At 46.1% G+C, this 27,056-nt stretch overlaps 2 protein-coding genes and 1 long non-coding RNA gene across 26 annotated transcripts in view; 2 read left to right on the forward strand and 1 right to left on the reverse strand.

Annotated features, from left to right (window-relative positions):
* VSIG10 (V-set and immunoglobulin domain containing 10) overlaps positions 1-3,323 on the forward strand; it is a 73,668-nt gene extending 70,345 nt beyond the window's left edge. For 19 of the 20 annotated variants that reach the window (XR_015144550.1, XR_015144551.1, XR_015144552.1 and 16 more), the window contains one exon: positions 569-3,323. Coding sequence is in view for 16 of the 20 variants with exons in the window: in XM_086347976.1 (XP_086204102.1) it covers positions 569-624 (56 nt within the window). In the remaining 4 variants the exon portion in view is untranslated. The remainder of the gene's footprint in view (positions 1-568) is intronic. The other variant, XR_015144553.1, reaches the window with a different exon arrangement.
* Positions 1,396-26,799, forward strand: WSB2 (WD repeat and SOCS box containing 2). Of its 5 annotated transcripts, none has more exons than XM_086347991.1 (9): positions 1,396-1,536; positions 12,471-12,639; positions 19,567-19,811; positions 19,959-20,090; positions 22,792-22,892; positions 24,021-24,193; positions 24,895-25,005; positions 25,119-25,226; positions 25,825-26,799. In XM_086347991.1, exons 5-9 carry the CDS (start codon positions 22,863-22,865, stop codon positions 25,985-25,987), a joined length of 585 nt encoding a protein of 194 aa, XP_086204117.1. In that variant the 5' UTR covers positions 1,396-1,536; positions 12,471-12,639; positions 19,567-19,811; positions 19,959-20,090; positions 22,792-22,862; the 3' UTR covers positions 25,988-26,799. The 5 variants fall into 5 exon arrangements, with proteins under 5 accessions (XP_086204117.1, XP_086204114.1, XP_086204115.1 ...); XM_086347988.1 differs by lacking the exon at positions 1,396-1,536 and adding an exon at positions 6,368-6,474; XM_086347990.1 differs by lacking the exon at positions 1,396-1,536 and adding an exon at positions 6,593-7,963.
* On the reverse strand, positions 4,183-6,304 carry LOC147355480 (uncharacterized). Its single transcript, XR_015144559.1, has 2 exons — positions 6,210-6,304; positions 4,183-4,673 (listed from the first exon to the last, which is right to left on the reverse strand). It is a non-coding gene; the product is annotated as an uncharacterized LOC147355480 (long non-coding RNA).
* Positions 26,800-27,056: the final 257 nt, after the last annotated feature.

Raw genomic sequence — 27,056 nt, forward strand, 5'->3', positions numbered from 1 at the left:
TTGCAAGGGTAGTAGAGTTGTGGCACAAAGGAACGATTACTTGCCTGATGAATGATACTTTTACAATTTACAGGACCTCAGGAGAAAGATGAGAGCCCAGAGGGATGCATTGGTTGGGAGACATTTTATGAAAGATGTGGGCTATGAGGCATGTCTTTCAGGACAGTTAAGTTTGAGCAAGCAGAAAGCAGAGGGTGGTCCAGGTGAGGGGAATGTCAGGAGCCAAGAAATGTGGACAGTGTCAAGCAGGTCAGTGGATTCTGAGTAGAAAGAATGGGTAAAAGGCAGGGAAACCCACCCTGCTCCAACTGCACATTCATGAAACTCACCAGTAAAGGACTGGAAATCAAGGCGACTGAAAACTGATGGGAAGGACTTCCCTGGTGATCCAGTGGTTAAGACTTCCATTGAAAGGGGCACAGGTTCAATCCCTGGTCAGGGAACTAAGACCCTACAAGCAAGCCTTAGCAGCCCCTAACTTCCTAAAAAAGAAAACTGAAGGGGGAAATGGAGTCATCTCTACTGAGAGCACCACTCAAGAGTTGGGTCTACTTTTCCCCCCGTACAGATGACAGCAGTGAGCAGCAGAGTGACATCATTCAAGAAGAAGACAGGCCAGTGTGAAGAATACAACTGTCCTTTGATATCCTGTCTTAAAAGCTTGGAAAGCTATGTTCAAGATGAGTTTCATATTCTGCTTTACTTGACTTGCACCCCTGCCTGAGGGCTGCAATGGGTTTGGAGGTTCTCAGCAAAATAGGAAAACACACATACATCTTTCCTACCCCCCCCTTTTTTTTTCCTAAATTGGTTTGATTTACTGTAACTTTTCTCAACAATGGTGAAAAGCTTTGGGAATGGGTAGTGTGTGGGGGGAAAGCTACATTTGGGCTTTCTCCAGGTTGACTGATGCTGAGATGGGGGAGCAGGAGTAGGGGGAGGCAGTAGGCCTCACTGTCCTTTGTCACTATTAAAGGTCTGTAACTAGCCCGTGCCGGTACACAAAGGAACAGTGTGGGCTGATAAGGACATTTCCTTTCTCACTGCCTAGGTGAGCTGAAGAACCAGGTGAACATCAGCTCTCTGAAAAGGTGAAGAGGTGCCAGTTACTGCTGTTAATCAGAGGGAGGCAGTTTGCTTTGGGTTTTGAGTTGGAAACACCCAGGCTTCAATCTGGACCTGGCTCCTTGCCTGTTTCATGGGCTTGGGCTTTACCTTTCCCCTGAGCCTCAATTTCCTCATCTGTGAAATGGGTGAAATCACACTTACTTTACAGGGTTATGGTGGGGACTGAGGTCCTGCAGGATGTGAAAGTGCCTAGCAGATGCTCCTTCTCCTTTGCCTTCTCTAGTGGAAGGGAAAAAGATGTCCTCGGTTCAGTTACAAACTGCTACCTGGGCCTTTCATTCTCTGTAGAATGGTTCCAGACCAGGGCATCATCAGAGCTCTCCTGCGGATTTTTGGTCTCCTGGAGATGAAATTCTTTTCAAAAGAGATGGGGCCAATAAGAGGAAGTGCCTTTCACCAGAACCTCACGTATGTCAGAGCTTCATATTTATAGACAAGCCTCTTAGGTGATGCACTATTAATTTTGACTTTCTCACCCTTCCTTTCTCCTGTGGCTTTGAAAAAGGCAGGAGGAATGTTTTGTAACATAGTAGACCTGTGGCCTCGGTTTCTTTATCTCAGAAATGGGATTAGGAAAATGTATTTCCTTCCTAAGGATGTTATGAGGATACGCTGCTCAATAATGCTAAATTCTGAATGAAAATAACATGTGATGAGTTGAAGCTGCTATTGTTTCCAGTAGATCCCTGTATAGAGTTTTCTTTTCTTTTCTTTCTGATTTCATCCTAATCTCTTAAATGTCAGGGACCTTCTAAGGGTATAAAATATGTGTGCTAAACTTGAAAATCTAACTTGAATTTGCACTCTTTAATACTGCATATTCTGCTCTAACAGGCAAGACTTAAAGGAGAACTTCCCTCTCCAATAACAGGGCCTGGGACTTCTAAGATGAGAAGCTGGTTATCTGCAGGGTTACCCTGCCGGTGTGGTTGGGGCAGGTCAGTTTTCTTGGATGAAGGAACAAAACTGAGGAAGTCACCAGAAGTGAGAGCCCTGTCCTCAGCTCAGAACACTGGGGAAGTCAGAGGCTGGTTGCAGGGTCCACCCCTCAGGAATACCTGTGGCCTTGTTCTCTTGATGGGCTGGATCTTTTGCTGCATGGAACCTCATGTACTTAACCACTCTCACCAGTCTAAGTGTCATTTCAGAATGGGATACTTAAGACAGGCTGTGTTTAAAGTCATTGAACACTGAGCTAGTCTTTGATGAATCCATTTCTGGATCTGACAGTCCACTGTGCAGAGGCAACCATATTTTAAAAAGGAAAAAGCAGAGAAACTGTAGGCAGGGGGAAAAAGAATTCCCTACCTGGAAGGCACACAATGATTTGCAATATGACGGAAATGCTCCCCGTGACTTCCTCTTCTCTTGCATGCACACCTGATGATAGGAAATCTTCAAGAAAGGATTTTCCCCTTGCAAATGGGAGCTTCAAGGTCTTGGTGCCAAACATGATAAACCCTTGTCCAGCTGAGCTGTGACTGCTGTCACGTATATCTGAGCCCTGTGTGCACGGATAATATTGTTGGGTCAGTTAAGAGCTGAAGTACTGGGGGCGGGGGGCAGTGTCTTCAAGCTTTAAGGATTTTTAAGGAATTAGGGCTTTTTGTTTGTTCTTCAAGATGACCCATCCCCAACTCCACTAGCACGTCGTCGACAGTGGTTTGTAGACTTTCTGTGGCAAAGTCCAACTCATTACATTGTGCTTTAAAAAAAAAAAAAAACTTAGCTGAATGAATTGTGAACTGGAGACCAGGAGATATAATTCTCAGAACTTAGAAGATAAATACTTCCGGGCCATTGCAACTGACATTCCTTTTCCACAAAACCTGGTGGACCTTGGGGAGGGGGGTCCCATAATCCTGTGGCTTTGATATCTGTTCCCATTCTCACAAGCACATACCTATTACTATTACTGCAGCAGGAAAGCCCATGATGGAAAATCTCCCTAACCTAGGCACTGAAACCTGGAAAATCATCTTTATTGGGTAAAATTTATTATGATGCAACATGTGCCAACTGGTATTTCTCACCATGGTCCTGGCCAGGAACTGATGCAAAAAGAAACAGCTCTCTCTGCACTACTTGCATTTTAATATTTGGTATGGAGGTGGGGGGTTGGGAGAAATTCATCCTGATGTTAGAACATGGATTTGTTTTTTTAAGATAATAGAATAAAGTTATTTTTAAATAAATGCTTTAGTGATCTTCATTTAGGCCTGATTAGTAAACTAAAAAATTTGGGGAAATGGGATTGCCATCCACAATTTTTTTTTTTTTTTAACTAGCTTTCCCAACACTGGTAACAATATTGTTCTTGCTGCCATTTTATTCTTTTCTATGACTTGTAGATGCTACCTACTCTCTCATCTCTCCATTGTATTTGCATATCCTCAAATACATATTTCTTTTTGGTCAGATTGCCTGTTTTCTAACGTTAAAGGGTTAGGGTAGGAATCATCATAGAGCAGTAGATTGATGGACTGTCTGGAAAGACAGTTTCTGCAAGCTGTTGGGTCACTGCAGTGGCTGGTGGTTTTGGAGTTTCTCACTGGGCTCAGCTAATAGTAGTCCCCATACTTCTGCTTCATTGACTATGCTAAAGCCTTTGACTGAATGATAACAGACTGTGGAAAATTCTGAAAGAGATGGAAATACCAGACCACCTTACCTGCCTTCTGAGAAACCTGTATGCAGGTCAAGAAGCAACAGTTAGAACTGAAGATGGACCAATGGACTGGCTCAAAATTGGGAAAGGAGTACATCAAGGCTGTATATTGTCACTCTGCTAATTTTAACTTATAGGCAGAGTACATCATGCGAAATGCCAGGCTGGATGAAACTCAAGCTGGAATCAAGATTGCTGGGAGACACATCAATAACCTCAGATATGCAGATGACACCACACTAATGGCAGAAAGTGAAGAGGAACTGAAGAGCCTCTTGATGAAGATGAAACAGGAGAATGAAAAAGCTGGCTTAAAACTCAGCATTCAAAATGCTAAGTTCATGGCATCATCCCATCGCCTCACGGCAAATAGATGGGGAGAAAAATGGAAACTGTGAGAGATTTTATTTTCTTGGGCTCCAAAATCACTAAAGATGGTGACTGCAGCCATGAAATTAAGACACTTGCTCCTTGGAAGGAAAGCTATGACAAACTTAGTGTATTAAAAAGCGGAGACATCACTTTGCCAACAAAGGTTTGTCTAGTCAAGGCTATGGTTTTTCCAGTGGTCATGTATGTTGTTGGAGAAGATTCTTGAGATTCCCTTGGACTGCAAGGAGATCCAACCAGTCTATTCCGAAGGAGATCAGCCCTGGAATTTCTTTGGAAGGAATGATGCTAAAGCTGAAACTCCAGTACTTTGGCCACCTCATGCGAAGAGTTGACTCATTGGAAAAGACTCTGATGCTGGGAGGGATTGGGGGCAGGAGGAGAAGGGGACGACAGAGGATGAGATGGCTGGATGGCATCATTGACTCGATGGACGTGAGTCTGAGTGATCTCCAGGAGTTGGTGATGGACAGGGAAGCCTGGCGTGCTGCAATTCATGGGGTTGCAAAGAGTCAGACAAGATTGAATGACTGAACAGAAACAGTAACAAAGTCTCACCTCAACTCCCACTTGAGGAGGCCCAGCTCCACTCCCTATCCCTGTTAGAGGCTTTTTTCTTGGGTCATTGTCTCTCCTGTGTTTCTCTACTTCACTCCAAGCTTCCTAAACTCTAATCAAAGCTGTCCCATTTTCAAGTCCCTTACCTTCTAACCAAACCCATGTTTCCCAGGTTGTTTTAAATCCAGTCTCTCCATGTGCTGGGGCTTCCCTTATGGCTCAGCTAGTAAAGAATCCGCCTGCAATGCGGGAGACCAGGGTTCTCTCCCTGGGTTGGGAAGATCCCCTGGAGACGGGAAAGGCTACCCACTCCAGTATTCTGGCCTGGAGAATTCCATGGACTGTGTCCATGGGGTCTCAAAAGTCTGGACGCGACTGAGCAACTTTCACTCCATGTTGTGTGTGTGTTTATTACCAGCTTCTGTTTTTCCAGCCCAACTCCTCTTTTTCTCTGGCTGTTTGCCCCTTGCCTTCTACCCCTCATAACCACAGCATTTCCGTTTTCATCCTCCATTTTCCAATGGGCTTTCTTTTTCTGGTTCCCATTTTTTCATAAAACGACCCCTTCCTCTGACCCTGCACTCAGCCCTTTTATTCCTCTACCGCGGCTCCCATTTAACCTCTGAGCTCCCTGCCGCCTCAGGTCCCCAGTTTTATTCCTCTCATTTCTTCCCTCTCTCCGGAATTCCCAGACCCTCACCCTCCCACCCCAATTATTTCCTCAGGCTTCGCTTTTTGTTTTCCCAATACTGATTCCTTGGGTCTTCAGGTTCACCTTCCAAACTGATTCCCGCCCCACCCCTCACTCCGATTTTCACCCTGCCCCATCTCCTCAGCTCGCCGATGCCTTTCCTTACCCCAGCCTTCGTTTTTCCCTCAGCTCCACCGCATCCCTTTTTTAACCCACACCTCCTCCCTCCATCTCCGGTCCTTATCTGGCCCTTATAGTCCTCCCCACTCCGTTTGACCCATCTCTCCCCCAACCCGGATTTCTACCCCAGCCCCCGCCTCCTCTTCACCCGAGCCCCGCTCCTCTCAGCTTTACCACAGGCGTTCCCTCTGCCCCTGGGTTCTCCCACCACCGTGCCCTGCCGGCCCCGGTTTCCCTTCAGCCAAGCTCTCCGAATACCCCCCACCGCTCCCTTTTTATTCTGCGGGCCTCACCTGCCCGCCTCCCACGCCGGTTTTTCCCTAAGTACCACCCTCGCCCGGGATTACTTCCTGTGCGCACCGACCCCCGTTTTCCTCCGAGCCCCACCCCCACCCCTGGGTTTTACGTCGCCCCGCCCCCACTTTCCCCTGGTCCAGGCTCCTCCAAACCCCAGGTTCTTCTGCCCACCACCCTCCCCATCTCCTTATCAGCCCTGCTGCCCCTCCATCCAAGCTCGATCTTGCCCGAGGCCACCTGCCCCCACATCCCCGACTCCCCCTCAGCCCTCGCCTCCCCCGGGCCCCCAGGGTCCACCTGCCCGCCCCGCGTGGCCAGCAGCCAGGCTCCCGGCTTCTCCCCTGCGTGCCCCGGCCCCGCCCCCCGCGCGTCCCCGCCCGCGCCCGCCGCCATGTGACGGGAAGCAGCTGATGGCCTCTCCGGGTGGCGGCGGGCGCGGCGGCGGCGGCGGGGCCGGGGCGGGGGCGGGCTGCGTGGGGGCGGCATGAGGGCCGGCGGCCCGGGGGGCTGAGGCGCCCGCCGCCTGCCGCGAGGCCGCGCGCGTCCTCCATGGAGGCCGGAGGTGAGTCGGGCCGCAGCGGGCGTTCCCCGCCGGCGGGGCAGGGCCCGTTCCCCTCGGGGTGGGGGGTGCAGGCTCGCCCGGGAACGGTCCGCGGGGGTGGGGTGGCATGGGCCACCGGGCCTGGGACGACCGCGTCGGCCGGCGGCGAGGTGCACGCCCGGCGCTGAGCTTTGTTTCACTTTCGCTGTCAACGGCCCCCACACCGTCTCCAACCTCTCCCGTTTCCCCGCCGGACCCGGGGACTACGGGCCTCTGTGCAGCAGGGATCCCCACCCCCGGGACAGTTGCGGGGGCGCCTGGGGCCAGACGCCACCGCCCGGTTGGGACGCCAGGCCCTCTGAGGTGTGGGTGTTTTGATTCCCGAGAGGGGGTGGGTGCCCAGCTGTCATGTGACGCACTCGAGGTCTGGGTGGGAGTCCGCTCTGCCCCATAGAAGCTGTGTGATCGTGGACGAGCCATTTAACACAAGTCTCTTTTGTATCTGCAAAATGGGCTAATAATAGTATCTGCCTTAGCGGGCGGTTGGGAGCTTCTCAAACTTGCCTGCGCATGAAAATCGGGTCTGGAATTCCATTTGAAAACCCATATTGCGAGCCTGGTGACATAGATGGGGGGACAAGTTAGGATACACCGATGAGTGAGGTACTTGCCTTTATCCTTGTTAACAGCTGTATCAGAAAATGGTGTGGAAGTCAGAGAATATTGGAAGCACTTGGAGGGTCAGCCCAAATGAACTTAATAAGCCTCAGGGGGAATGGTGTGCTTGTGCTAAGGCCAAACCTCAAGGCGCGTGCTTCAGAATCTTTCCAACCACTTTGCCTCTAAACCCCACTAATATAGAAATTTGGGGTGGGCTTGTGGTTTATTTTGGGAGTCCCAACTCTTGAATATACTCCCTTGCTTAAAGGCAGTTTCCCTAGGGGAAATTTCTCTGAAGGGGTCAAGGCCTGGACTCAGAATTTGTTCCAGAACCTCTTTGTATTCTTCCAGTGAAGTGCAAGCTTCATTCTGGTCTGGAAGATTATGATTGTGGGTGTTTTTATGTTTCCCTGACTCCTTGGATGGAATAGGGATTACTGGTGGGTGGGTGGGTTGAAATCAGGGGATTCCCCCAGGGTGGTGTAACTTTTTAATTTGGAAAATGACATTTCTTTGTTTGCTGGAGTCAGGCATTCAATACCAGGTGTAGAGGTAGCTCTCTCTACTTTCCCATCTAGATAAGGGCTTTCTTTTCAGTGAGTGTGTTACCCATAGAACTCTTGTTAAATGGCCTCTAGTGTTTGCCTGAAATCTTATGTGAATCTTTTTCTAGCTTCCGCTGTCATTTCCATTGACTCCTTTTAGTTTATATCTGACAGTGATCTGGAGCTAGTCTCCCTTTTTAGCAGGAATCTGTTTCCAGTTCTGGATTTTTCCTAATGATTGACGACTGTGTTTTGGGGTGTGGGCTGAGCTACTGAGAGCTGCCAAGCTACTGTTTTAAAAAAAGGTCAGTTTTATGTTCTTTTGAACCTGAATAAAGGCCATTGTGATGGGATTACAATGGGCAACAGTAGATATCTTCAGAGCAGTGGTTAGAATGCATTTATACGTTGAAATATTTATTGAGTAACTACTGTATGTCAGGCACTCTCTAGGCCGGCGCTGGCTGAGAGAACTATAACCTCAAGCCACATATGCAATTTGAAATATTTTAGTAGCGGTGTTAAAAAAAGTGAAACAGGTGGATTTAACCTTAAAATTAAATGTTTGTCAATCCAGCATATCTAAAATGTCATCTCAACATATAATCTTGGTAAATTATTGAACATTTTTAGATTTTTGTTTTTGTACTGAGTCTTCAAAATAAAGCATGTATTCTGTAACTAACAACCCATCTTAATTGGGACTTGCCACATTTCAGAAGGTTAGTAACCACATGTGGCTAGTGGCTACTGAATGGGACAGTGCAGCCTGATAGCAGTGAACAATTTGAAGTAAGGATAGGGAAGAGAGAAACTACAGTCACCTAAAAACAAGCAATCAAGAGAAGATGGGTGAGTGACGGTTAAAAGGAAAATTCAGTGCAGTGAACGCAAGTCACTAGGCCACTTTGGGTAGTGAGGCCAGGAAGGTCTCTCAGACGTTGACATGGGCACTGAGGCCCAATCTGGACACGGATCTGGAGCCAGCCAGGCAGAGTTTTCTAGGATGATGGAACAGCTAATGTAAAGATCCCAAGGCAGGATAAATCGTAAAGCTTCCTGCCAGCTAGAGTCCTTCATAGCTTCTGTCTCTGTGTACAGGCAAATCTCCTCCCACAGAAGAGGCCCATGGTACGTATTTTTCTACTCCGCCTGATTATCCAAACACATCCCAATGTTTAGTTAGAAAACTCGGATCCATAGGCCTTTTCACCAAGAAGGTCCAGGGCAGGTACAATCCCAGATGAAGCTGGATCCTCTTGCCTCTGGGTTTTTTGTTTTGTTGTTGTTTTTTTTTTTTAAGTTCTGCACTAATTATGGCTTTCTCTTCCAGCTTCCAAGTTTAGTTTGGGCCCAGACTCCCTTTCAGAATCTTCATAGTTCCTTCATTTTTTTTTTTTCCTCCTTATTTTAGTCTTTGAATTCCCGAGCCTAAGATAGCAAGAGATTAAATCCCCAAATGACAGAAATAGTGTGTGAAATCTGGATATGGCTTATGTTTAAGAAGCATTTCATGTTAAATTTTTGGCAAAGGCATCATAACAGTCTAAGGGACTTCATTTCATGTATATTATAGACAGATACCATGTATATTTATTCCACAAATATTTACTGATGGCCTGCTCTCTGCCAGGAACTCTGCTAGGCACTGGAGATAAACATACAAGGTCCCGACTCTGTGGCATTGATGTCCTAGTTGGAAGGTGACAGATAATGATCACAATGGTGTTTGTGCTGTAAAGAAAATAAAGTGAGAAGTTTTGAAGAACCTTAACTTGGAATCAGAGAAGGGCTCTCTCTCTTCACATATTCTACGGTGAAGAGAATAGCTGGTGCAATGGCCCTGAGGTTGGAACTAATTGAGCACCACCAAGGGGTGAGAAAAGGCCTATGTGCAGGACTTCTAGGGCAGGGTGAGGTTTTTATTATGAGGTGGATTGAAACTGATCACTGAGAGGTGAGGAGAATAGGTGGTGGGGGCCAGAGAGGGGGCTAGGAGAGCAGTCGGAAGCTGCTTAGAGATAATGTTGGATAGATGAGCTGATGCGGATGAGATGGTGTTACATAGTTGAGAATAAACAGCCATGAGGTGGAGGGAAGTTAGGTTTGCCAAGTCTTTTGGGAGCAGGCTCGATAGAACTTGTTCGTGGGTCTGGATTGGGAGGTCAAGAAAAGAGAGAAGTCGGGGACGACCCCTTTTCATATTGTGTGGAGCCTGCGTGGCGTTGAAAGGATGGATGACATGCATATCCTGGAGGAAGTGAACCAAGTGTGGCTGTTACCAAGATGGAATAAAGTCAGGTGATAAAAATGTACCTCCAGGTCAATGTCATTTAATATTTGACTACTCTGGTTTCTCAGCCTCAACACCATTCCATTGACGTTTTAAGCAAAATAATTTTTTCTTGTGGGAGTTGGGGGCAGTCGTCCTGTGTGCTGTAAGATGTTTAGCAGCGTCCCTGGCCTCCTCCCATTCGATACTAGGAGCAGCACCTCCCGGAGAAGGCAGTGGCAACCTACTCCGGTCAGTACTCTTGCCTGGAAAATCCCATGGACGGAGGAGCCTGGTAGGCTGCAGTCCATGGAGTCGCAGAGTCGGACAAGAAAATTTTCTTTACTGAGCGACTTCACTTTCAGTTTTCACTTTCATGCGTTGGAGAAGGAAATGGCAACCACTCCAGTGTTCTTGCCTGGAGAATCCCAGGGATGGGGGAGCCTGGTGGGCTGCCGTCTATGGAGTTGCACAGGGTCAGACACAACTGAGGCAACTTAGCAGCAGCAGCAGCACCACCACCCCCAGTTGGGACAACCAAAATATTTCCAGATATTGCCACATGTCCCCAAGGGACAGAAGTGCCCCCAGCTGAGAACTGGATTACATGAAGGAGGCGTTGACAGGGTAGGGCCTTGTTACCTTAAGATACCTAGAAATAATGAGAATAAAGAAAACACCACAGGATTGCTGCCTAACATTGAGTCTTGTTTTCGATTTGAAATATAAAATAATGTCCTACCATGCAAATATTCACATCCAGAGGAGAATGCTCGATTACACAAGTAATTGTATAAGTGAAAGGGTCACATATACAAAAATACAAATTTCTAGGAGGAATTACCTAGGCCTGTACAAATGCCAGTTTAGACAGACCTAGATTTCCACATAGAACCTCAGGGAATGAATATTCTCTTTACAAAGGAAACTTTAAAAAGTTTCTTTAAATAGCAAAGCCACAAAGTCTTGATATAATTTATTAAAATTCTATTTAAAGAGAATTTTCAGCAAAATATATCCATGTAAATAAGATGTACCCCTGTATTTTCCTATAATGCATACGTCAGGAAATATTATATATATGCACACATAATATTATATACATATTTGCATGTTTACTATCTGATTTATTGAATCTAAGAGATCATGGATTGTATTGCCATATGTATCACTGAAAAAATACTGCCTATTAAACTATGAGAAGTCATCACTTGACACATCCTGATTTTAACAAGGTCAAACTACGAGAAGACATATAGAGATATGTCCTAAAATACACAAAACAGGAGCTGTTAAATTAGTATCTATCTGGTAACAGCTATAAAAGGGTCAGTCTCAAAACTGCTAAAGTGGAACATACTCATCAGACAGTGACCTCATTCAGGATGGAAGCCAGTTTTTGTATTCATATGTATTGCAATCAGAGGATCAGTTCTGAAGGCCTTGAACTTAAAGACTTTGTCAGCCATTGAGAATCTTCTGTCAGAGGATGGAGTTGAATTAGGGACTGCCCTTCAAGTCAATGAAGAAGCACCAGTCCAGCCCCCACCCTTCACCCCGAGAAACAAGGATTGAATTGGCTTGGTGTTTGAAGGAGGCTGTATAAATCCCGAGCTGGAGATGGGGTTGGGGCAGAGGGAATTGATAACTACAGGAGAGCAGTGCAATAAACAGGGTAGGACTTATTTCCGCTTTGATAGTGTGAGATCTGGGTACGCTTCTCAGTTGCTAATCTCAGTGGGATTCTCATAAGCAGAATATGAGTCCAGGTGTGAACTCGAATGAGCTACTTGGGGCATGACAAGGAGACGTGTGTGGCTGGCACGCGGTATGGACCGGAAAAGGGAGGCTGGGGCCAGTGGGGTGGGGAGGAAGGTTGCCTTTAGTGGTAGGTAAGTGGGTGCCTTGGAATGTATTTGAAAGAAATGTTGTGATGTAATATGTGTTTCAGTTTTAGCAGGGTCCCTAGGGGCAGGGAAAACATGAATCTTGTAAAAAATATGGGCAAGAGGGGATGAAGATTTAAGCCAGAACAGAAAGGAGATGGAAGAGGAGGGCAGATCAAGAGGTGGTGAGCAGGGCCAGTGTTAGCCTTGGTGATGGGAGGGATGCTGGCAAGTGAGGGGAAGCCTGTGTTTCAAATACTCCTTTCGGGAGAGAACTTAAGTACATCTGAAGGCCTCCTGATTAGTACCTTCTAGCTCAATCCTTGTCTGGCATGCCTCCTTTCTTCCTCTTTGGGCTTTCATGGGAAAATGAGGCCCCCCTTCACTGGGTTCACCCTGACAAAGGTTACTCTGAGTCATGGTTAACCAGCAGTGCCAGAACTGAGTAACCCCACTGGAATTTGGCCTGTGGCTACTGTTATTGCCCTGGGTCATTTAAATGACAACTCCCTCCCGGAATCCAGACTGTCACTTTTTGCCAGGGGACGACCTCTGCTTTCCTGTGTCTGAGTCAGCAAGGTGCTGGGGGACTGGGCTCTGCCCTTTCCGGTGAGGCAAGGGTGCCTTATTGAAGTATGCTATCTCCTGCCCCAGAGGAGCCGCTGCTGCTGGCCGAACTCAAGCCCGGGCGCCCCCACCAGTTTGATTGGAAGTCGAGCTGTGAAACGTGGAGCGTTGCCTTCTCCCCGGATGGTTCCTGGTTTGCCTGGTCTCAAGGACACTGCATTGTGAAGCTGATCCCCTGGCCGCTGGAGGAGCAGTTGTAAGTTCTTTCACACCCAAAGGAATGCGGATGTCCTGGGGAACTTTCCCAAATGACATCCTGCCCAAGAGCAGAAGAGGGAAGCTGGCCGAACAGTTCAGAAATTGATCATCGGGGTTTCCAGGGTCCTTCATCCTGTACCTGTGAAACCTCATTCTGTTGATAGCCCCAAGTGTTTTTTTTTTAACAGCTTTATTGAGGTATAGTTTACATACTATACAATTTTCCCATTTAAAGTGTACAGTTAAGTGACTTCAGTATATTTACAGAGTTGTGCATCCATCATCATGACCAATCTTAGAACGTTTTTGTCACCCCCAAAAGAAACCCATCATTCTTTAATACCTTTCTCCTATCCATCCCTGACCAGCTTCTAATCTACTTTCTGTCTTTAAAGATTTGCCTGTTCTAGGCATTTCATATGAATTGAATCGTACATTGTCATCTTCTGACTGGCTTCTTTCACTTAGGGGACTATTTTCATGGTTATCTGTGTTTTAGCATGCTCCGTGACTTAATTTCCCTTTATTGCCAAATGATATTCCATTTTATGGAGACATCACATTTTGTTTTATAAGTTTATCAGCTGGTGAGCACTTAGGTTGTTTTCACTTTCTGGCTATTAGAAATAATGCTGCTGCAAACACTTCCGTACTGGTTCGTGTGTGGATATGTTTTCGTATCTTGTGTGGATGTATGTTTTCATGTACGTTTAACCATTTGAGGGCGTGTCAGGCTGTTTTCCAGAGTGGTTGTACCATTTTATAATCCCAGCAGCAGTGCTGGAGATTCCCAGACTTCCCACATCCTCACCAACACATGCAGCATGGCCATCGGAGTGGGTGTGAAGTGGCATCTCATTGTGGCTTTGATTTGCATTTCCCTATTGACTGCTGATCTTGTGCCTCCCCGCCCCTCACAGCCCTCCCCCCCCATGTGCTTACTGGCCCTTTGCCTATCTTTTTGGGAGAAATGTCTATTCAGATCCTTTGTCCATTTTAAAATTGGCTAGTTGCCTTTTTTGTTATCAACCAAGTTGTTTCTGATATTAACTAGCTTTTCTTTCTCTGTGCTGGACAAGTCTCAGTGTTTGAAGGCTGTGAGCTCCCAGTCAGATGGCCTAGCATCTGCATTTTTTTCATTTGTCCCAGGGCAACTCTATGTCTGTATTTATTTATTCAGCCAGCATTTTTTGCAAATCTTCCTTGCCTGACCAGGAGCCAAGGGCTGAGAATTCTGAAATATATTAAACATGGCCCCTGCCCTTGAAGGTCTCATTTGTTTTGCTTTAAGCATTTTAAAAGTCGCATATTAAAGTTTTTCATAAGTCCAGTCTGAAGCTTGTTGCCTTGATAATAGGTAATGCTGATGCAAATTTGCTGAGATGAGTACTTTGCACGCTGCAGGGGTTGAGGGGTGTACATTTGTGCATTTTCTGGAAGGAAGGCCATTTCAACAATCTTAAAACTGTTCTTCCTGCAATCAAAAAATCTCAGAAATGAGGTCATCTATTTATTTGTTTTTAAAAAAAATTTTATTGGCATATAGTTGATCTACAATGTTGTATTATTTTCTGCTGTACAGCAGAGTGAATCAGTTATACGTACACATTTATCCACTCTTTTTTAAATTTTTTCCCATATAGGTTATTATGGAATATTGAATATAGAGTTCTCTGTGCTGTATAGTTGGTCCTTATTCGTTATCTATTTTATATATAGTAATGCATATATGGAGAAGGCAATGGCAACCCACTCCAGTACTGTTGCCCGGAAAATCCCATGGATGGAGGAGCCTGGTAGGCTGCAGTCCATGGGGTCGCTAAGAGTCAGACACGACTGAGCGACTTCACTTTCACTTTCCACTTTCATGCATTGCAGAAGGAAATGGCAGCCCATTCCAGTGTTCTTGCCTGGAGAATCCCAGGGACGGAGAAGCCTGGTGGGCTGCAGTCCATGGGGTCGCACAGAGTCGGACATGACTGAAGCGACTTAGCAGCGGCAAATGCGTATATGTCAATCCCAGTCTCCCAGTTTATCCCTCCCCTTTTTTCCCCTTAACCATAACATTATTTTCTACATCTGCAGCTCTGTTTTGTAAAATAAGTACATCTGTACCTTTTTTTTTTTAGATTCTACATATAAGTGCTATAATGTGTTATTTGTTTTTCTCTAACTTACTTCACTCAGTATGACAGCCTCTAGGTTCACCCATGTTGCTGTAAATGGGAGGTCATGTATTACTTACACTGCTTTTCAATATGAAATTAATCATATGATAGTTAAAAGTCAGAAATAGCTTAAAATCTGGTAACAAGAATGGTTAAGGAAATTATGGCATTGCCATCTGATATTTTTGCAGCCATCGAAGATTGCATGTAGGCTTTTTTTTTTTAATGTTTATTTATTTACAGTTGTGTTTGGTCTTCATTGCTGTGCAGACTTTCCGCTAGTTGTGGCGAGCGGGGGCTACTCTATAGCTGTGGCTCGAGGGCTCCTCGTTACTGTGGCTCCTGTTGCAGAGCATGGGCCCTGGGTTGCTGTGGCTTCAATAGGTGCCACACGGTGGGCTCAGTAGTCACAGTGCCTGGGCTCTAGAGCACAGGCTCAATAGTTGATCCACAGCATGTGGGACCTTACTGGATCAGGAATCATACCCGTGTCTCCTGCATTGGCAAGGGGGATTTTTTACCACTGAGCCACCAGGGAAGCTCTGTTTTTTGTTTTTGTTTTTTTTTTAATCACATTTTTCAGTTCCTTCTATACTCGTTTAATGAAAATGTCAAGATCATTCATTATTTATTAATCCCCCAGTCTAAATGCTAGAGATTCAGCTTCATATCCAGATTTGGGTATGATGTATATTTAGTCTGAAAAATAATTTTTTTAAAAAGCATAAAGTGGGAAATCTGTTATTTCCTTGAAAATCACTTCTTTTTTTTTTTGAAAATCACTTCTGTATTCAAATATATATATATATATTTTTTTTTTTTTTGCTAAGTCGCTTCAGTCGTGTCCGACTCTGTGCAACCCCATAGACGGCAGCCCACCAGGCTCCCCCATCCCTGGGATTCTCCAGGCAAGAACACTGGAGTGGGTTGCCATTTCCTTCTCCAATGCATGAAAATAAAAAGTGAAAGTGAAGTGTCTCAGTCAGGTCCGACTCTTAGCGACCCCATGGACTGCAGCCTACCTGGCTCCTCTGTCCATGGGATTTTTCAGGCAGGAGTACTGGAGATATGTATATTACTAGACATAAATATAACTTTCCCATATTAATTAGGGAAAATAGAAATTTGAGCATTAGCCCTTTTTGTGTATCTTTTGTTTAATATAATGGAGGGAATATTGTTTAGCGTGTTAAATGGCATGTTACTTATTTTAGGGAAAAACCATATATTTTGAAGAGTAATAACTTGAGGAAATATTTACAATATAAGGCTTACTCAGAAAAGCAAGCTATGAAACTCTATGCAGTATGATCCCAAATTTGTTTTTGAAAAACATGTATATACATAAATAAGAATTCATGGTACCGTGCTTACTGTGGTTAGAGTGGTGTTCAGTCGCGTCCGACTCTTTGCGGCCCCATGGACTGTAGCACGCCAGGCTTCCCTGTCCTTCGCCATCTTCCGGAGTTTGTTCAAACTCGTGTCCATTGAGTCAGTGATGCCATCCAACCATCTCATCCTCTGTCGTCCCCTTCTTCTCCCACCTTCAATCCTCCCCAGCATCAGGGTCTTTTCCAGTGAGTCAGTTCTTCGCATCAGGTGGCCAAAGTGTTGGAGTTTTAGCTTCAGCATCAGTCTTTCCAGTGAATATTCAGGGCCGATTTCCTTTAGGATGGACTGGTTAGATCTCCTCGCAATCCAAGGGACTCTCAAGAGTCTTCTCCAACACCACAGTTCAAGCAGCAATTCTCAGTGCTCAGCTTTCTTTATAGTCCAACTCTCACATCCATACATGACTACTAGAAAAACTATAGCTTTGACTAGACGGATCTTTGTTATTGGGCTTCCCTTGTGGCTCAGACGGTAAAGTGCCTGCCTACAGTGCGGGAGACCCGGGTTCAGTCCCTGGGTCGGGAAGTTCCCCTGAAGAAGGAAATGGCAACCCACTCTAGTATTCTTGCCTGGAAAATCCCATGGATGGAGGAGTCTGGTAGGCTACAGTCCATGAGATCTTCTCCAACACCACAGTTCAAGCAGCAATTCTCAGTGCTCAGCTTTCTTTATAGTCCAACTCTCACATCCATATGTGACTACTAGAAAAACCATTGCTTTGACTAGACGGATCTTTGTTATTAGGATCTGGGTAATTTTTATAATTTTCTCATCTCCAAAATTTCCCCATTTTCCACTATTATTTTTATAGTTTGAAATAATTGTTATTTTAAAAGTTCTTTAAAAGAGAAAATCTGAGTCCTTTATATTCTTGTTAGGATTGTTACACACTTAAGAAATCATACAGTGCTTTCAAGATTGAGCAAATAATTGATATTAACGAAATAATGTACTACTTTTAGAAATAACATTTTCAGACACTTTAATTTTGATGAATTTAAGTTCTAATGACTCTACCCGGGTCCCCAGCTACCCCCTACCTTCCATGTAGCTCACCCTTTGAATTCATTGCAGACTCTGAAGTCCAAGGCATTTGCTGGACACTAGGCTGGGACACCCAAGACTTGGCTCTGATTCTGCCTGCAATTCTGTGGCCCTGGGAAAGTTATCTCTATCCCAAGCATGGAGATTTTAATATCTTGTTCTAGAGAATCTATGATGTTAAAATGAATTAATATATAAATGTGCCTTAATTCCTTTGGAGTAAAGTAGCTACAGATGCATCTCTTAATTCAAATACAGAAGTTAGGATTTTATAAAAGAAATAAAAGGTAACTTTGGAGGTTCCAAGCTGTCCTGCAGAGCTCCATGGCCAACTCGGGCTCCCAAGTCAGAGCCGGGCAGGTCTTTGAAGTGCATGTGTCGGCCTGTCTGGGCCACGTGTGCACTGGGCGGCCTTCATTGAAAAGAAGTTCACTGTCATACTCAGGTGTTGTGTCAGAATGACAAATTTTCAGAGCACATTTGGCCATTTAGACCGGGAGTCAGCAAACTTTTTCTTTAAAGGCCCAGATAGTAAATATTTTGGCTTTGGGGGCATATGTCTCCATCAGGACAAGTCGGCTCTGCTGCTAGAGGGTCTAAGCAACCCTCGATGAGATGCAGGCAAACAAGCAGACTTCATATGCAAAACAGACTGCCTACCTGGGCACTCCCTGCCAGCTTCTGCTATGGAATAATAGGGTTTCCAGAGCTGAAAGAACCTACACTGGCCTCAGTCTCTTGCTGCCAGTTTTGTAGGTGAACTTGGTTAAAATTCTTTAATATATTTCAACCAAGTGATTGACAAAAGTATGATTTACCTAACTTTTGGGGAACAAATGTAATACAGAAAGAGGTTCAGCTGCATGTACGTCGACTATAGGATTTTTCATGGAAATGAGTTCCAGCTTTATCATCACCATTCCTTCAGTTTGATAAACCCAAGAGTGTGGTCAGAGTCAGGTAGAAAAGCAGGACTGAGTACTTGCACTGATAAAGTATACCACAGACCAGAAACTGCGTTTGCGGGCTGAACTGCAGGGCAATTTAATTGCTTGTTCCTTTGAGAGTTATGTGAGGCAGAGTGTGGGCAGGGCCCTGTTTCTTAGGGACAGAGTCTTATTTAGCTTGTCTAGGCCTGTGTTTCAGCATAAGTAGAAGGTAAAAGGCAAGGCTTGGGCTACAACATCTTTGAGGTCGGCGTACCTGTGAACAGCTCTGAGTTCTTTCCTTGATGCCCTGCTGACTGGTTCCTGGGCTGGAAGAGTCATCAGAAAAGAAATGAAAGAGCCCCACTCATGGATCAGAGCAAAGTGAGGGAAGGTGGAAATCACGTGTATTAAGCAAACTGTTGGGCTTCCCTGGTGGCTCAGACGGTAAAGCATCTGCCTACAATGCAGGAGATCCGGGTTCAATCCCTGGATTGGGAAGAAATCCCCTAGAGAAGGAAATGGCAACCCACTCCGGTACTCTTGCCTGGAAAATCCCATGGATGGAGGAGCCTAGTAGGCTATAGTTATGTGACTCCGCAAAAGAGTTGGACACGACTGAGCGACTTCACTTTCACGAAAACTGTTGTCCAGAAAGGGGTTTATTTTTCTGCTCCTAGGGTGCTTTCTAAGCTAGAGATAAAGGAATGCTACAAGGCAGAAGAGTAGCAAATGCGTAATCAGGCTCTAAGTTCTGTCCTAGTTCCAGACCTACAGCATGCTTTCTTTCTCATGAGGAACACTGAATGTCTCTCTCCTTCCATGCACCAAAACCCAGGAAAACTTTCCAAAGAAGAGAATGACTCCCTGGAGCATCTGTGATCTAGTTCTCCCACAAGGCAGGTCACGCCACTGCAGGGCTGTCAGAAGTGGAATGAGCCACGGCCAGTGAAGTCCCTGTTACAAGCATTCTAAAAAGAAACAAAAAGAGAAGTCATGTTGCTGCTGCTGCTAAGTCGCTTCAGTCGTGTCCAACTCTGTGCGACCCCATAGACGGAAGCCCACCAGGCTCCCCGGTCCCTGGGATTCTCCAGGCAAGAACACTGGAGTGGGTTGCCATTTCCTTCTCCAATGCATGAAAGTGAAAAGTGAAAGTGAAGTCGCTCAGTCATGTCTGACTCTTAGCGACCCCATGGACTGCAGCCTACCAGGCTCCTCCGCCAATGGGATTTTCCAGACAAGAGTACTGGAGTGGGTTGCCATTGCCTTCTCCGAAAGTCATGCTAGAATTCACCAAAGTTGTTTCTAGAACTTCAAAGGCTTAGATGCCCCAGAGTGAAAGATTGGTTGACTTGGCAGTTTCAGATTCATTAAGAACTCTTCTGCTTTCCCTAGCATCCCTAAAGGGTTTGAAGCCAAAAGCCGAAGCAGCAAAAATGAGACAAAAGGGCGAGGCAGCCCAAAGGAGAAGACACTGGACTGTGGGCAGATTGTCTGGGGCTTGGCCTTCAGCCCATGGCCTTCTCCACCCAGCAAGAAACTCTGGGCTCGCCACCATCCGCAGGTGCCAGATGTCTCTTGCCTGATCCTTGCTACTGGGCTCAACGATGGGCAGATCAAGATTTGGGAGGTACAGACAGGTAGGTCATTTCTGGCTGGGATCAAGGACCCCAGGGCTCGCTTGCACATTCTGATCAGGGACGGCCTGTTGACTGAGGGGTGTGGCCGTGACCCGAGGACCAGGGCTTCCTCTCCCCCTGACTTAGTGCCCCGCTCTCTCACGCTAGGGCTCCTGCTTTTGAATCTTTCCGGCCACCAGGATGTCGTGAGAGATCTGAGCTTCACACCCAGTGGCAGTTTGATTTTGGTTTCTGCATCTCGGGATAAGACTCTTCGCATCTGGGATCTGAATAAACATGGTATGGAAGTGAAGGGATGACTTGGAAGCCCCCATATACTCTTTATTTGCCCCCCTCTCTGCTTGACCAGTGTCATTTTATCCAGAACAGTGTTTCTTAACCTTTTTTCTATTAGTGCCTCCTAAGGAGACTTTTTAGACATACTTTTCCTAGTCACCACCTCCCCCCCCAACTACCTGGGAGATTTTCATACCAGAGATACAGAGATACACTGTGTATCTGTTCAGGTGCTGAATGCTTATCTATGCGTTGTACATAAAAAAGGTAAGATTTTTCTGACCATCAAGAACCAGTTTTCACCGCTGATGAAAATACATGGTATAGAATAGGTTTTCTCAGCTCTGGCACTCTTGCACTTTGGGCTAGATAATTCTTTGTTATGGGCCAACCTTTGGGTTCTCGATTGTGGAGCAGTATACTTCTGGACCCATGAGATGCCAGTAGCACCTTTTCCAGTGGTAACAACCAAAAATGTCTCCAGACATTGCCTGGTTTCCACATGGAGGGCCACAGTCTCCCTGGGTTGAGAACCAGTGATTGAGAAGAAATCATCCATGTTGGGTACTTCCTGTTAGAGATACAGTTAGAAAGAATCTAGGTTAGAAGAATTCTCTCAGGCTAGGGGTGGGGCGGAGCAGGGTGTTCATTTCTCCTTTAAGCAGAACAGTATCCAGGAGTGGCCTGATGAAGAATTCCATTCATCTCTGGTGTTGATCCTTAGCTGGAATGGTGACACAGGGAAGAGGAATTTATTTCCAGGATATTTCTCCCTCATGTGGGCAGGGACATGGGTGTGGAGGGAGGTGGCAGAAAGAGGAAGTGGCGACGTGGCCCGTGAAGAGCGCACTTGTCCCCCTGAAGAGCGCACTTGTCCCCCTGACAGTGCAAAGTCCGAGTCGTGACTATTGCAGCTCCCGCTTACCTGTCCCTTTCCTCTCAGAAACAAGCCTGCTAGCTTGTCAGACAACTAAGGAGGTGCTTGTGGTGGCCTTCCCTGGAGGCATCTCATCACCCAGACAACCCTGGAGCCTCTTCTGCCTGTTGCTGTGGAGCTTGTAGTTGCGTGGTCCGAAGTGGGCCTGCAGACTGGGAACACTGCTCAGAGGCAGCACCATTTATAATGTGTGTCCACAGGCAGCTGGCCACCACCTAAGGAAGGAGGGGGAGGGGACCGAGAGTGGGCAGAATGGCCTAGGCCAATTACTAGGGCTTTTCAAGGAGAGAAGGGCTAGAGTTGTGTCTCTACCCGGCCCTGCCGTGCTACCCTGCCTTGATATATTCACTCACACCTACCCGGGGGCAGGTGCACTTCTTACAGCTAAAGAAACCATGACTGACTTTAAAAAATTTTATTTCCAATGTATACTCACACATACACATAAACTCATAAATGCATATATATGACCATAGACATTTCCCCCCCCTTGTTGGGGTTTCTCCCCCTAAGCGGTCTCACCCTCCCCTCAACTGCATTCCTCCATGATCCTCCCTGTAGTGCTGTCACCCATGCTAAGAGCCTTCCACATTTCCTTCCATGTTTTTCTCTATACTTACATAATCTATTCAGACACTCACGTTTCCATTTATGGATTTGGGGGTCATTGTCTCACAAAAATGGAATCTCATTTTTTACATTTTTTTGCATCTTGCCTTTTTTTTTTTAATTAAACACTCCATAGAAAATCTAGTTCCTTAATTTCATGTGACTTAACAGATGGAATACTACCCTTTGTCCATCAGTTCCTCTGTTGATGGGCATTTGATTTTTTCCCAAAATGGAGACCTGGAGAGATGAAATGAGTGTCCCAGCATAATGCACTGAGTAGACAGTGGAGCCAGGGTTCAAGCCCAAGTTTGCCTGCCTCAGAGCACGTGGCCCTAATGACCCTGCACCACTACTCATCCATTCATTCTGGCGAGGTGTGGAGAATGGGGTCCTGTAACCGGGGGAAGCCATTACAGAGCATGAATGACAGAATTGAAGGGCTCAAATTTGGGAGGATGCTTCAGAGTAATCCAGGTGGTTGGAGGACCTGAAAAGAATAGTCTGCTATAAAAGGAATGTGTCCAATCTAATCTGTGGCCAGCCCTTATCCCATTGACCTTGTGGATTTTGGTGAAGCAGTTGGTAATGATTTCCTGTGGGCATTGTAATGTCACGTTAATAGGTTTCAGGCATTTAAATGACAAGTCTTGTCATATGTCTCTGCATTAAAAAAGGAGCCCAAATCTAGAAAGATGGTACTGATAAAACCTATTTGCAGGGCAGCAGTGGAGATGTAGACAGAGAACAGACTTGTGAACACAGTGGGGGAGGAGAGGGTGGGATGAATGGACAGAGTAACATGGAAACAGATACACTACCATATGTAGAAGAGATAGCCAGTGGAAATTTTCTGTATGACTCAGGGAGCTCAAACCTATGCTCTGTGACAGTCCAGAGTGGGTGGGATGGGGTGGGAAGGAGGTTCAAGAGGGCGGGGACGTATATATACCTATGGCAGATTCATGTTGATGTATGGCAGAAAGCAACACAATATTATAAAGCGACTGTCTTCCAAATAAAAAGGGGGGAGTGTGGGCTCAGCTGCTGGAGAACCATTGGATACAGCAGGTAGGGGGGCCAACACCACTGGTTTTGGGGCTTCCTGCTTTGTGGTTCAGGGAGTTGGCTAACTGTGTGCTCCGACTTCTCTGCTAGGTAAACAGATTCAGGTGTTATCGGGCCACCTGCAGTGGGTTTACTGCTGCTCCATCTCACCAGACTGCAGCATGCTATGTTCCGCGGCCGGAGAGAAGTCGGTGAGTCTCAAACTAGGGGTGCCCTATGCTGTGTTGCTTCAGTTCCATGAGACGTGGAGGCCTGTGTGTGAGAGGGTAAGCGAGCCAGTGTCCTTGAAACTCGCCTGCAGATCCACCCCAGCGGGAGCCGCGCTGCCCGCTGAGGCCCCTCCTGCACACCTGCCTTCTGATTTGCATTGTGACACGGACCCGCTGCACCACTGGAGGGCCGTTTGCCTTCACAAGATGGGAAAGTGGTGCTTTTTAAATGTCTTTCCCCCTCAAAGTCTAAGATTTTAAAAGTTGAAACCCACACTTGGATCCATATTTTCTTCGAACCATCTAATCTGAATCCATCTGATTAGGATCTCCATTTCAAATCATAAAATATATAGAACCTTCTTGAACTTTGTCCTGAAATCCTATCTATTATAAGAAAAGTACTGGAAACCCAGGAACAGGTTGGAAACCGTTTGAGTTTTGTATCTGCATCGGGCTGTTGGTTGCTGTGACTGACTTGGGAAAGTTAAGAGTCCACTATTTGGTACAGCCCAGGAGGTTAATCATTGGTTTGAGGTTTGGAACTAGGTGAAAATGAGAATTTTCTTAAAGGAAAGAAAAAAATTATTCTTTTAATGATTCTCAGAAGTTTTAAGTTAATGAGCTAGATCAGACCTACAGCTCTGGGGCAGATTTCTGTGGTCCTGTAAACCAAAGCGGGGTGTCAGATGGCTCTGTTGGGTGCCCTGGAATTCACCTCTGACACCTGTTTTTAGTTTTAAGTGAAAGGGCAAGATAGCCACTGGCTTAGGTCTTTAGCATGCATTGCCCTACTTGCTAAGAGAGCTCAGAAGCAGAACCCAGATGCCTCCCCTGAGCCATGTTGGCAGCCATCTTCCTAAGGTCAGTCAGTTTATCTCCCTTAAAGTAAGTGTCTTGAGCATGTCCCTTGCTTAGGCGTCTCAAGAATTCAGACCCGTCACTTTATTTAAGCCCAAATGACACACACTGGAAGAAACGTGGAAGAGCAGGTAGAGAGCTTGGCTTCCCCTGGCTGTCGAGCTGGGAGAGGCCCGGCTGTACCTTCCCCTCGCTGGTCATGTCCTGAGTGCTGTCTCCACCCTGACCAGGCACCTGCTCTTCCCACAGGTCTTTCTGTGGAGCATGCGTTCCTACACGTTAATCCGGAAGCTAGAGGGCCACCAGAGCAGTGTGGTGTCTTGTGACTTCTCCCCTGACTCTGCCTTGCTCGTCACGGCTTCTTACGATACCAATGTGATCATGTGGGACCCCTACACCGGCGAGCGGCTGCGATCGCTCCAGTAAGGACCACTCCCCTGCTTCAGCTTCCTGGTGGGGTAACCGATGAGAAACCTATCTTGGTGCAGGACCCAGTGCGGTCCTGCTTATTCTAAGGCACTGGTGTGCAGCGGTGTTTGTCAGTGAAGTTCTCAAATGAGCCCCCAGTGCCTTCAAGTCTCCTGTGATCGGAGGCTCACTGTATTGCTTGGATTCAGCATTATGAAACCTCACAGTGACTCTTTCTTTCCATTTACTAATAACTGTAGTAACAGGTTCAGAATGATCCTCTTATCGAAACTGTTATTTCCAAAGTGAGTTTTCATGTTCTCACCAACTTGGTCTCCTTTTCCCCTTTGTCTCTGTTGTTTTCTGAAGCAAATAATAGGTAGTCCTATAATTATCATGTATCTTAGCCTAAAAAAGACTTTCAGTTTGTACTGGGGCATACAAGTGAGGGCTGACCTACTTTGCATAAGGAAATTAGCACAGGGAGTGTTGGTAGCTCTTCAGCCCTCTCCATGAGACACTGGAGCTATGAAATGCACTTGTTTCCAGTTGTCTTTTACCCAGTCTGCAAATCCCCAGGTTTTCCACATAGGATCTAAGACATGTCTGGAACCTCTTGGTGGCCGAGGCAGTTTGGCCTCCTGCCTGGGACACTGAAGGGTGGAGGGTGGCCGAAACTCCAGGCCCGCCTACTGTCCTGTGTCCTTCTCCTCAGCCACACCCAGCTCAACCCCCCCATGGATGATAGCGACGTCCACATCAGCTCCCTGAGATCTGTGTGCTTCTCCCCCGAAGGCTTGTACCTCGCCACGGTGGCAGATGACAGGTAATGAAGAGAAACCTCTTTACGCAGCCTCAGAGCCAAGTGCTTGAAAGGACTTGTACCATCACCTTCAGGGTCTGACCTCAGGCCTACTGACGTGTCCCATTCTCCTCCAGGCTCCTCAGGATCTGGGCCCTGGAACTGAAGACTCCGATTGCATATGCTCCTATGACCAATGGTCTTTGCTGCACATTTTTTCCACATGGTGGAGTTATTGCCACAGGGTATGTATCTGTTAGCTGAACAGATGGGTAGCAATTTCTGCTGAGTATTCCATGCAGCTTTTTAAGGAAAGCAAGCATCTAGAATTTTCTTGCCTATGAGGACGGCTGTAAGGAAATCTGAGATTACATAAAATTCTAATATTTACTTCTGCCAGTGTAGTTTATCATTCACTTTTAATATTTAACCTAAATGTAATGAAAAATCTACAATTCATGCTACCAAACAGGCCAAGTCTGCAAGGAAACAGAAATTAAGATGATGCAGAATTTATATGGGAAACCATTTGGGGCAGAGACCACCTGACAGGGAACATCTGTAATGCAGTAAGTGGCACTCTGCCCCATTACATTTGAAGCCATAGAATGATTTATAAAGGCCTGCACTCCCAGAGATAGCACTTTGGACTCGGAGGTGTCTAGAGTTCTCTTAGTGCTCTCGGCAGCCTTAATTATTCAGCGCCACACCCTTCACATGTATTTCCAAGGTCCAGGTTGCATTTCACTCTCTGCAGTCTCCTGCCAGTGCAAGTCAGTAGAAACGTTAATAACTGTCACGGTGAAAAGACAACTCCTAGGTCTGTCTTTCGTTTCATTTCAGGACAAGGGACGGCCACGTCCAGTTCTGGACGGCTCCTCGGGTCCTGTCATCACTGAAGCACTTATGCCGGAAAGCCCTTCGAAGTTTCCTCACGACATACCAAGTGCTAGCACTGCCAATCCCCAAGAAAATGAAAGAGTTCCTCACGTACAGGACTTTCTAACCCAGTCTCCATAGTCTTACTTGTTTTCTTTGTAGCAGGATAAATCTTCCTGACAAAGGAGTAGGTGGAATAATGGGCCAAACATCTGGCCTTGGCTTGAAATACAATTTCTATTTGGGAAGCTGTGAACAGAATGTAGCAAAGCCAGATTCCAGTGGACCCGCCGGGGTCTCTTCCCCAGGACACAAGAGTGTCAGTCTTAGAAGAGGGACAGAGTGATGGAGCCTGAGCTTTACCTTCAGTCCACTTACGCACAGCAGTGCTGGGCCCTCTGGTCATTTTAATTCCAAGTGCAGTTAAGGAGTTGTTTCACAGAGAGGAGCGCCTGGGCCTCACGCCTCTGTGGCAGCAGGAAAGTTCCCACTCCCTTGCCTGGAGTGTGGCTTCTGCTAAGTGTCTGTCACTGATCCAGATGCAGAAGAGGCCTTGGTTCTGTCCTGCTGGTCAGAGCGGCTCTGATGTGAGTGAGCAAGGGCTTTCCTTCTCCCTGCTCCCCTCTGGCCCGCAGGACAGGTGTCATAGAGATGTCTGGTGGGAGGCACTGTCAGCTCAAGTCCAGGTGACTCAAGAGGCCGTGCTCCTGCTAGTAGATTTGGCTTTTTTTTAAATAATGGTGTGCATGTGCCGGAGGTGTCAGATTTGTGTCGGGTTACACAGAACGTATTCCTCAACTGCATGACTGTCCCAGTGGCTACTGAGTTATCTGTCAGTTGTTTGCCAGTTAGCATATTTATTTGTATTTCCTCAACAGATGTTAAGGTACAGCTGTGTTTTTGTCAATGGTATCTAAAAACCATAGTACTCAATTTCAACAGTTGTGAAGATGTCTCCTTAATTGTGTGAAGAATTGGTGTCATCATTTCAGCTGATTTTCTTCTGTACGAGATCTGACTTGACTGCTTCAACTCATTGGACTCATCAGCCAGTCTCAACTCTGCCCCTAAACACAACTAGCTCCTTAAAAGTACTGTTCTCCTTCAGTGGTGTATAGTTATCTAATCAAGACACCTCATTCAAACAAAATCTGCCTTTGGAAAATTTAATATATTTTAAATTATTTTAAAAGAAA

Source organism: Bos grunniens, chromosome 17 (genome assembly GCF_055505025.1).
Source record: "Bos grunniens cultivar Pamir isolate PY7600 chromosome 17, Bosgru_T2T1.0, whole genome shotgun sequence".
Lineage (NCBI taxonomy): Eukaryota > Metazoa > Chordata > Mammalia > Artiodactyla > Bovidae > Bos > Bos grunniens.